The sequence below is a fragment of the Nothobranchius furzeri genome, chromosome 19 (assembly GCF_043380555.1).
Source record: "Nothobranchius furzeri strain GRZ-AD chromosome 19, NfurGRZ-RIMD1, whole genome shotgun sequence".
Taxonomy (NCBI): Eukaryota; Metazoa; Chordata; class Actinopteri; order Cyprinodontiformes; family Nothobranchiidae; genus Nothobranchius; species Nothobranchius furzeri.
In genome coordinates, this window is record NC_091759.1 from 21,189,794 (window position 1) to 21,201,491 (window position 11,698).

Sequence of the window (11,698 nt, forward strand, 5' to 3'; positions counted from 1 at the left end):
CTTCAGGTTGGGTAATGCAGCAGTTAGATTTCTCAATTCATTTTTACACTTTAGAAATACATCCATTACTTGCAATGACAGTTTAAATTCAACACAAAGGTTTACAACTAGAATGTTGATGCAATATGTGTGTTGTCTAAGTGTTAAAAGTACACACAAGAAAACAAAGCACCGTCTCATCATTAAGCACCCATAATCCTGTTGCCTAGCTGCAATGTTGCAAAGTTGAGCCTCGCGTTTTAACTTCCCTCACGCATGATTTATTATTTTCTGTTGCTTTACTTTCTTTCAGTGTGAATGGGCCGAGCCTGCTGCGCAGGATGCTTTCAACAACGCATCTCTCTCGTGTTCCTTTTAACTTTTAATGTGTTGTTCTCATTCATAGAGCACCGAGATGCCGGTCATTCCTGGGACGCGTTCCAACTCGCGGGAGCGCATGTCGGAATGCAGCCTCCGCCCCCCCTTACTAAGATTGCGGACAGATGTTTGCTCCTAGGGTGGAGCTGCGCTTTTTACGTTGACGTTTCAACATCCTGTCAGCTAAATCCTCCGACAGCCGCGTTAGCCAATCAGCTTCGAGCAACTCCACCCCTCGACCAATCAGAAGTTTGCATTTTCGGGAGCTCACGCGCTGTTTAGCTCGAGCGCTTTACTGTGCCGCTCTGGATTTTTTTAGACAATCATAACAGCAGTCAGAAAACGGGCGCTGTAGAGAGACTCTGCGGCTTCAGTTTTTTACGGTAAGTAAATAATAATCAGTTAGTGTTGTTTTTGTCAAGTTGGCGCGTAAATACGAGCCTGTTTAGCTGCTTTTTCGGTGTAGCGGACGCCCACAAGTTACTTCCTGCTCTGACGAGGCCGTGATCCCAAAGTAAACTAGCTTGTTTTAGCTAGCTAGTTTTAGCTAATGTTGTGGACATTAAAGAAAATCAACGATTTTATCGCGTTTTGATTTGTTAAGCCCGAACTTTTAATTTAGAGAACCTGATTATGTCTAAAGTAGATAAAACTAATTTATCTTAGTTTGTCCTAGAGGCAGGGAGTGAGTCACTGTCGGAACAACATGAGCTTCCCAAAACTAGCAAGTTGTTCTCCAAAAAGTGTGTAAACCTGCGCCATTTGGACACAGTCTGGCTGAAAACTAAGAGAGGAAAGTGAGGACACTTTTGACTGACACGCATAATTAAGTAGGTGACATTTATGCCATGATTCATCGCTTTCTGATGCTTCACAGTTCACATGAAACGCTTGTAATTAGGGAACCTAAATGGGTTTCAGGAAGCCCAACAAACCAGAAACTGCAGATCTCTGAGGGCCTAATGGGAGTTGCTTGTTTCATAAATGAGCTACTGCTTAGTTCTAGAGAAATAATCAGTTATATTTATCATGCTGCAAGCACTGATGTGGGGAAGCTATGAGCTGAAATAAACTCTGGTCTATTTTTACTGCTGAGATGAGCAAAGTTTTAGTTTTGCTTCTGCTTTGTTGTCTGGTTCAGTTTTATTTTTACATGTCTGTGTTTGCCATGAGCCTGACTTTAAAGTGTGTAGTTTTATTGCTGGTATAAATTCTTACCAGAACGGAACTTATGTTGCAGTAACATTTACGATATGGTGCAATGATTTTGAGATGACGTTTATTGAAAATAACCCTTCAAAAAAACTTTATTCATCTTGAATATTGTGGTAAATCCATGTTTTCCGTGCACCTTTCCTCATGTGCGATCAGCATGCTAATGTATGTCACAAACTAAGAGTTATTGCAGTCGAAGCAGTTATTCGTTAACTTTTTTTTTACTAATACTGCAATAATGCTACCATTTCAATGTATTTTGCAGCCCCTTCAGTGTTCTTAGATATACAACAAATCTCTGATTTTACTGTAGTACGTTAGAAAAAATTGGCCTTTAAATAAATTTCTGAACGTACTAATGGAACAAAAACTTTTCATTAATATATATGTTGTTTGTGTTTGGCATGTACATTTGTCTGTAGCAACCCAGAAATGAGGATGAGGAAGTGAAATAGTTCTTTTGAGCTCATATTTAGTGTCTGTTTATGTCTTTGTGTGTCCTCATTGGTGTAAGTTGCTGGAAAATCTAGATAACTAACCTTAAAAGTGCTTGAATTAAATTTTTTCAAGGCTGCCGCCTCCTGTCTTTTGAGGTTTAGATGCCTTTCATGTCTTTAAAAAAATGCACAGCTTACTGTAAAGTGACTGAACATTAAGCCAAAGAAAACTTAAAGGTGTAGTATGTAAAATATATAGTGAGAAATTACAGTGAGAAAATCCCAAAAGATCCCAAAAAGCTCCAGAGTTGTTTAAAGTGGTAGCATGAAACAAATTTGAACACAGTATATCATTTTTAGTTAATTTTTACATAATGCACCTTTTAAAGAAAAGAGGAATGACTAAATATTTATTTGCAGGTATTTAATCACCTTATCCATTTGGCTTGAATAACTCTTCCATCCCTCTTTGTCAGGGTTGGGTCTGCTGCCCGCCACAGCCCATCATGCCTTTGGTGACGAGGAATATTGAGCCGCGGCATGTGTGTCGCCAAACCCTCCCCTCCACCATCCGCAGTGAGCTGGAGTGTGTGACCAACATCAGCCTGGCCAACATCATCCGTCAGCTCGGCAGTCTCAGTGAGTGATGTGCAGTAAAACATGGCGGCTGAGCTAATACAGGGGTGGACATTAACTTCAAAACCAACCGGCCAGCCGGGCCGGTAACTCTGAATATTTACCGGCCCCGCTGGTCAGCTGCCAAAACGAGTCAAAATAACAACTGAACTGTTTTAAATGTAATAAACCTTTATTTTGTACACATTCACAAACATAATAACGTATTCAAGTTTGAATTTGTTTGTTCCCTCAACAAAACACGATTTTGTCGTCGCATACTTCCGGCATACAACGCAGTACATCACCAACTCCGCTTTGCTGTACTCGAGCCATTGGCTGTGTTCGAGATGAGCCAGTTCTGCGCAGATTAGACCAGCGGCGATCGGCGAGCAGTGCATGCCGGTTAGATTTGTGTCCGACTTGACGCCGACTTGCTCTGACGTCATGCACACGTAGGCAACGATAACCTCGTGAGATCAAGGCGACCGCAGATTTTGGAGCAAGGCGCTGCAGTTGCTCTCCCTCGGCTGCAAAACCTAGAGGATGACGGGAAACGCCTGGCTCTCACCCGATCTAAGATCTGATTGGTTCATATTTTGATCCAAACATCCGGTGGTAGAACATGAAATGTTAGTTGGTCACATGTATTCTGTAGGGCTGGGGGTAAACGATTATTTTTAAAACGATTATTCTGACGATTATTTTATCGAATAGTCGACTATTCTAATGACTATTTAGAAAATTAATCTAATGATTATTTTTCTATTGCACAATTAACAAAAACCAGAAAATCTCAAATAAATTCCTCAAAAAAATTGATAAATTCTTACTGTAAGAGAATAAACACTACAGGCCTTCCATTTTGTATAACACTGCGTTTATTGTGTTGGTTGGTTATGTTCTGGTGACGTGTAGAACTTGGGAGAGCAGGCTGCTGTCTGAGAGGTGGTAGAAGATGGAGTGTCTCCATGCTGCTTTGTTTTGGTCACTTATGTGCGTGAGGCGAGTGGTCTTACGGGTTAAACCAAACTCAGGTGATATTTTACACTAAACCGAAAACCCACAACACTCTAAATGTAATAAAAGGGAGATCTACACCACAAAAAAGATGAACTCTAAACCAAAACGTAACAGCTTATCCCAACGCAAGAAGCTGTTAGCGAAGATGCTAACAGTAGCTTTACCAACGTTAAGTTCAAGTTACCAAGTTTAAATAAACCAAAAACACCCAGCAGCAAACAGACCAGCACGGAGGAGAGACTGCTACCACCAAAACAGCTCTCCTCATGTCTGAAAGAAGCTCCTTAATGAAGGGAGAAGCGCTCCCGGTGATTTTCTACATCTGCGGTAGACACGAAGCAGCACATCTGACCCCGGAAGTTGTTGTCCGTTGCCGGGAGACGAAGGCGGGCAAAACAGGAAAATAATCTAGTAGTGGACGGACGTTGTTCCGGGTCTTTGGTATTTGGCGGAGATGTTAGTGAAGGCGGAGAAGAGGGCGAACTAGAGGAAAAACAGGCAGATTCCTCCTCTATTTACAAACTCCTGCGGATGCAACAAGTGGGCGCGGTGCGTCCACTACCAGATCTGACGTCGACAAATTTTTAGAATCGAGCCGTCGACGTCGTCGAGGCTTCGCTACAGCCCTAGTATTCTGTAAATCATGTTATGTTGATGATGACAACTATATAGGCCATGAAGAGAAATGTTTTTTGTGTTCTTTTGTCACGTTTCCTATGAGCACACTGAAGCTACAGCTGATAACCTTTACTCATTATTACAGTCAGGTCTCCAAATACAATATATGATATCCACAAGCACGTGAGGATGTGTTTCAGCTGCTAACAGGCACCAGAATTAAAATAGAAAATTGAACAAGTGTGAACGCTAACGCCATATCTTCAGCCATCGTCGCCCCCGAGCTACACATGTAGGGAAATCTGTCCGACTTAAACGCCGGCTTTCAGCCACTCCCCCTGCTGCTTACGTCTGCTCTCGTCTGTTTTCCAGGCGAGGCGCTGCTCAGCTCGAACATGGCCATTCTCTGCGCCTCCCGTCTTCTTTAAACCGCCAAGAATCATTCCACCTACGCACACGCTTCTCTGCTTCATACCGTTTCCAACTGTCTCGCTTCTCCTCACCAGTTTTAAAGCGTTTTGCCGGAGATTTCATCAAGAAATCCCATCCCTGTGGCGGCGCCATCTTCCTGTGTGCTTGTGTGTTTCTAGCGTGGTGGTTCCACTTCGTCTTTAATAGTGAACTTATAGTTCACGTGACTAGAACTAGATTCGTGCAGTACGTGGCTAGAGGCGCGCCGGTTCACGCGCGCGAAACGAAAACGGCGGCTTCCTACAGGGCGCGGCCATGATGTAGGTGAAAGCTGGTGTGTAAATGACAAACAAGGCTTGGGCGCCATCCGGGCGGTAAGTCGTCAAGTATTTACCGCCCGACGAGAAAATTTAGCGCCATTGTCGCTCGGGCGCTTTAAAGGTCCACCCCTGTAATAGTATGTTGCTAAGGTGTGTGTGTGTGTGTTTTGTAGGTAAATATGCCGAGGATGTGTTTGGGGAGCTGTTTGTCCAGGCTGGAGCGTTTGCCACCAGAGTCCACACGCTGGGAGAACGAGTTGATCGTCTGCAGGTTAAAGTCACCCAGCTGGACCCCAAAGAAGAAGAAGGTAAGCGCTCCTGATTTTATTGTTGAAACTGGCTTCTGGTGTACTCCTGAAATTACTGAAGCCTTCTGAAAGCTTCAGCTCCTCTCTTATTGAGCGTGATAAATATTTAAAAGCCTTCTCTGTCCCCCATGTCTTTGCCTCAGTTTCTCTGCAGGCCATCACCTCTCGTAAAGCCTTCCACAGCAGCCTGACCCAGGACCAGGAGCTTTTCACCAGACCATCTCTGCCTGTGCCTATACAGGACACCTACTCGACCTGTAATCCACCTCCACCACTCAACCAACTCAGCGCATACCGGTAGGATGGGTCACAGCAGCAGAACACGCAGGGAATAAGTTCTGTTTACTTTTGTTCATGCATGAGACCCAAAAAGTTCAATATATCAACACTTAAGATGGATGACAATCTCAGCGCACGCTTTACCTTTAGTAACGCGTCAGGGTGTGACTGCTACTAAATCCTGATGTCGGTAATCACCTGTTTGCAGAGAGGATGGGAAGGAAGCCCTTAAGTTTTACACCGATCCCTCCTACTTCTTTGACCTGTGGAAGGAGAAGATGCTGCAGGACACCAAAGACATCATTAAGCGCAAGCACAAGGTGAGACGCATTCACACTTAAAAGCTGGAGTCACGCAGTCAGATGGTGTTGGTTACATCAGAGTTCAAGCGGAGCTCCTCCTTTCTGAGCAGGTGAAGAAGAAAGACAACGTGAACCAACGGGCGCACGGTCCCAAAAAGATCAGAACCAGAAAGGATGAGTGGGAGCGCAAGAAGATGGGAGCGGAGTTTGTCGAGGCGAAGTCGGAACTGTGAGTGAAGTCTTTGTCACGCACAAGAACTGAAAAAGTCAGAAAAACATCCAAGTTAAGGTCCGAGATCACGAAAGAGACCAAAACGTCAACTCTATGAGCCTTAAGCCATTTGGGGAACTATACTGTGGACAGATGAGACAAATGTGGAGCAACGTTGTACCGATAGCCATGCACGGTGGTGATAGTGTGATGGTCTGGGCCTGCTTTGCTTTAGCTGAGTTGATTAATCGCCGCAGCACCGTTAAACTACAGAGATGGAGTCCTGTGCTTGTAAAGACCGTTTATGGCAGACTGTAGAAGACATTACTCCTGTGGGCTTCTTATCTGTCACAAACACAACATCACGGTCAGTCAGCTGAGCTGGACTTTGGAAAAAAAGACTCCTAGTTTACAAAAGCAAAGGTTCAGATCAGGAGCCCACGTGATGTCTTCTCCCCGTCCTTATCAGCCCATCTGTACACAGTGATGTGGGTGGTACGTGCTGTCTGGGAATGTCCTCGGGGGTGGGGTGTAGGGACACACTGCAGTAAACAACTGCAACCATAACATCCCTTATGTTTGATTTGATTTTAGCCGATGACCTGAAAGGGTTAAATTCAGTCATTCAACAAGTTTTACGATAAAAATATTTAAAATATTCTCCTGTTTGCTGTTGTTTGACCTTTCCACCTGTTTTTAGGGCCTTTTTATTTTGGTAAGAGGCCCTGGAACCCCCTCCCCCAAGGCGCTTCACAACACAATCACTCACCCATTCACTCTTACACCCACACCCTGGTGGTGAGGAGCTACGATGTAGCCACAGCTGCCCTGGGGCGCTGACGGAGGCGAGGCTGCCGAGCACTGGCGCCACCAGTCCCTCTGACCACCACCAGCAGGCTAGGTGGGTTAAGCGTCTTGCCCAAGGACACAACGACAGCTACAGGCTGAGTGGGGCTTGAACCTGCAACCTTCCGATTACGGGGCGAGCGCTTAACTCCTGTGCCGCCGTCGCCCATTCGTTTATTTTAAATAAATGAAACCTCAGCGTTGATATTTCATCATTAAGCTAATGTCTTCTGTCTGCTTTAAGGAACTCTGAGGGTCGGAACGGCAGCATCGGATCAGGAGAAGGTTTTAATTCTGATCCCCTTGATCAGAGTACGAACTCCTACGCCTACGAGCCTGGCTCCCCTCCACCTGCGGGCAGTCCTGAAGAATTCCTGCCTCCTCCACCCGTAGACGCACCGTAAGTACTGTTAGCATGATTGGCCCTGCTAGCGAATCACGAACACACATGTACGTGGTCGTATATGTTCAAGCGACTGTACGTCTAGACAATCGTACGTGTACGTCTAGGCCAGGGGTCACCGACCTGGTGCCCTCAGGCCTGTTCTAAAAATAGCACAATTTACCGTTCAGAAAAATGTAAAAATATTATTTTCTGTGGCTGTTTTTAAAATCACATTTTATGTGATTATAAACGTGGACGGCTTACAGAATTGTGGGAACTGCAGAGGAACAAAGCTAATGGGTTCTACAGTGAAACTCTGGGAAGGAGTGGTAGAAGCTAGGCTAGACTTGAGAAGTGAGCATTTGTGAGCAGCAGAACAGTGGGATGCCAAGAGTGTTCTACAGATGCTACCTTAGCTTCAAAGATGCCAAAGGAGAAGTACAGAGAAGGTTATGATGGTGCTGAGATGCATGAGGAGGTCTGGAGTAACCAAAAAGTATTAGAGTGGTAAAGAACGTGTGTGAGAGCTGGAGTTCCAGAGGAGTTCAGGGTGGAGGTGAGATGGGATCAAGGATCTGCTCTGAGCCCCTTGTTTGCTTTGGTGATGGACAAGCTGAAGATGTTACACAGGAGTCTTCATGGACTTTGATGTTTGCAGACAGTGATATGCTGTGAGAGCATGGTGCAGGTAGAAGAAGAGCTAGAGAGGTGTAGATGTGCACTGGAGAAGAAAGGAACGAACGAAGACACCATCCATGTGTGTAAATGAGAGGGGACAGTTGAAGTGGAACAGTGATGTTACAGCGAGTAGAAGTAAAGAAGGTGGAGGACTTTATGGACTTGGGGTTTATGGTCCAAAGCAACAGAGAAGGTGGAAAGAGGCGAAGAGGCGGGTGAAGCAGGGTGGAGTCGGTGAATGTCAGATGTGTGTGGAAAAAGGGTTTCAGCAAAAAGGAAAGGAAATGTGTGGAAGACAGAAGTGAGAGAAGCCATGCCGGATGGTCCTTGAGGACAACATAACGGGAGGTTCCAAAGCTCAAGATGTTGAGGTTCTCTTTGGGAGTGAGGAGGATGGATAGGATCAGGAACGAGTCTATTAGAGGGACAGCTGTTAGATGTTTTGGAGATAAAGTCAGAGAGGACAGACTGAGATGGTTTGGACATGTCAGGACAGGAGATCTATGAATGTGCTGAAAGAGGACATGAAGTTAGTTGGTAGAGGATGCAGAAGACCTGACTGAATGGAGACAGATGATTGGCTGTAGTGACTTCTGAAGGGACAAGCCCAAATAGACTTTTTTAACCTCAGTTGCACCGATATATTGTAAAAAAAAAAACCTTAAAATATATTTATTATACATGAAGTGTAGTTAAACTCAAATCTATTCTAGTTCAAAGGTCAGTATTGTGCACGTGACAAAACCTTGTCAACCCAGTAGCCCTTCATGTGACTCGGTAATCGTGAAGTGGCTCTCAGCCTCACAAAGGTGGCTGACCCCTGCTCTAGGCGGTCGTACATCTAGGTGGCTGTGTTTACAGTTATTTGTCTAGGCAGTTCTACAGCTGCACGGTTTTAGTCTAGGTGGTCATACGTCCACTCGGTGGTAACGTATAGGCGTTCGTACGCCTGTGCGGTCACATGGCTACGTAGTCGTACTGCGCTGCGACACGGCTACTCTGCGACACGGCCACTCTGGGACACGGCTATGCGGCGACTCGGCCACTCTGGGACACGCAGCCACTCTGAGACACGGCTATGCGGCGACACGGCCATTCTGGGACTCGGCCACTCTGGGACACGGCTACGCGGCGACACATCTCCAGAGGAACATCTGTAGTTGGAGAAGCTTCTTCTGTATTAACGCTTCTGTTCATCTTTACTTGCAGGTTTGGTGATGGAGCTCCGGCCCAGAGGTGGAGCGGCATGAGTCCCACCCACCCTCCTCCCGCTCCACCTTCTCTCTCCTCTCCTGTATCTAACTTCCGTCCAAGCCTCTCCCCTCCCCCTGCACCTCCTCCCCCGCCGCCACCCTCTGGTTTTGATGCACCCCCACCTCCACCTGGCTTTGATGCTCCCCCTCCTCCTCCTCCTCCACTCGCTCCTACCAACTCTTATCCGTCTCCCCCTGTTCCTCCTCCCCCACCCGATATGTCCTTTATCTCTTCTCCCCCGCCACCTGTCCTTTCAGGTGGTGGAGGTCCACCACCTCCTCCTCCACCTCCTCCACCCCCAGGGCCTCCTCCTCCTCCATCTGTTGGAATCTCTGCTCCTCCTCCTCCCCCCTCCTCTGGTGGAGGCGTGGCTCCCAGCTCTGCTCCTAAACCTCAGCCAGCTGCTGCTGGCGATTCTCGTAGCGACCTGCTGCAGGCCATCAGAAGCGGTAAGACCTACCTAGAGGGAGGCAGTGCCCCTCACTGCTGACTGAGTGGAGATGATTAAACCTCCAGTAGACACAAACCAACTTATTAATTTTAGGGGTTTAAATTTAATGCGTTAATTATGATTAGAGAAGATAACGGAAGCTGAGCCTAGCGAGACAGACAAGCATTTATCTTGTATCTCTCATCAGAACTTCCCCTGAACTCTACGCTACACCTCTATATTCATTAGCAGGGCTCTCCTGCCACCTAGTGCTCAGTTCAGTACACTGCATTCACGATGTTCCATGTCTATTTACACTTCATCAGTAACACATAACCTAATATTTACACATCCCAACAAATCCCACAGTGTTTTTCTTTATAATGAGACTATAGTAATCAAATAGATCTTGTAATTATAGAAATATACTCCGAACATCATTTTTAATTAAAAAAAATGGCTTGGGGGGAAAATTATCTTGATCGATTAATCAAGATTAATTAATTACGAAGCCTCTGAATATTTAAAATAATTTTTAATCAAGTCCCACTCCTAATTTATTTGTTCACCAACAACAACACTGTATAGTTTTGGGCCAGGTTTTAATAAGAGGGAGTTAGAAAAAACAACAAAATCTCACACAACTAACCCCTTTGTGGTCGGATTCTGCTGACTGAGTAGGGACGATTGTGATTGATTGAAGGACACGCAGTGATCCACGTCAGATCAGAACGCGTCGAGTTCTTAAACCTGTGATATCGTAGCGAGATCTGCGATGTGACCGTAACACACACGTATATCATGCAGCTCTTCTAACATTGAACTTCTCCGCTCGGTGCGTCACAGAGGGAGAATGTTTGAACGTGTACGTTATATGACGTAAGAGCTTGCCACACGGGCAGCACTCTGCTCCTAGCAGCTGCAGCAGACCAACCAGGATGTTGTACTCTGATTATTAAAGACAAATGTTGTTTTTCTGTTGCAGCTGTTAGGAAGTAAATAAACCAGGTGTGTGCTTCTAGACGCGTTTTCAGCATGCTCTGCTGAAGAGGGCGTTTCTCTCAAGCCACGGCTTTTTTAACTTCACACTTTTTCTTTTAACGTAGGTTTTAATCTGCGTAAGGTGGAAGCGCAGCGAGAGCAGGAGAAGAGGGACACGACCGGCAACGACGTGGCCGCCATTTTGTCCCGTCGCATCGCCGTGGAGTGCAGCGACAGCGAGGACGACTCTTCGGAGTTCGGCGACGACGACTGGTCCGATTGATCGCCGTCACCGCCACCATCTTACCTTAGCCTTGACCAACATCTGTGCATTCCCATTACAGTCTTCAAGTACGTTTTTTTATAAAGAGGATTTATCCTGTGGCGTTTTAAAAATCACATTCCTCCACCGATACGTTTTCCAGTCCGGAGTTTGTGAACGAGGGCGGCTGCTTGTGTCCCGGTTTGATGTTTCTGTGTTGATCCAACAGTATTCTGTGATTTAAACACATCAACTCCACCTTCATCAGGATTTTATTGACTAATATGAGTTAACTTTGAGATTATGCAACAGATTCTGAGTTTACATGATGTTTTGAGATAATTTAATCCCTTCTGCGGTACCTTTCCTTTTATCTCGTCTTCTCTGGCAACCGTGGGAACTAGCGACTTATTCCAGCTTGTAAACAAACTATTAAATTAGGGATCCTTGTGTTATTGAGTCGGCGTTGTCGAGGAAAGCCAGAAGGAACACTTCATAAAGATATCATTTTTTTATAGCACATTTGAAGTTCCTTACCCGCCATCTTGAATTATTATTATTTTTTTAAGTTGTTTTGCTTGAATTGATTCGTAAAAGTGCCTTTTCAGTGTTTGTGCATTAATTTGATCTTCCGACCAAACGATAGGGTGAATTCAAGTGCCTTTATGCTAAGTTGCCGTTTTTATAGCGCACTCACATCTATGCTTTCCTCTCCTTTTATAGTTTTCCAAATGATTTATTTCAATAAATATTAAGTCAATTTAAA

General features: G+C 45.3%; 1 protein-coding gene across 1 annotated transcript; it reads left to right on the plus strand.

Annotated features, from left to right (window-relative positions):
* Positions 1 to 617: 617 nt before the first annotated feature.
* wasf2 (WASP family member 2) lies at positions 618 to 11,698 on the plus strand. The gene is made up of 9 exons (XM_070547548.1): positions 618 to 740; positions 2,486 to 2,648; positions 5,170 to 5,304; positions 5,448 to 5,601; positions 5,792 to 5,903; positions 5,996 to 6,114; positions 7,187 to 7,342; positions 9,215 to 9,708; positions 10,796 to 11,698. The coding sequence occupies exons 2-9, from the start codon at positions 2,516 to 2,518 to the stop codon at positions 10,951 to 10,953; spliced, it is 1,461 nt and encodes a 486-aa protein (XP_070403649.1). The 5' UTR covers positions 618 to 740; positions 2,486 to 2,515; the 3' UTR covers positions 10,954 to 11,698.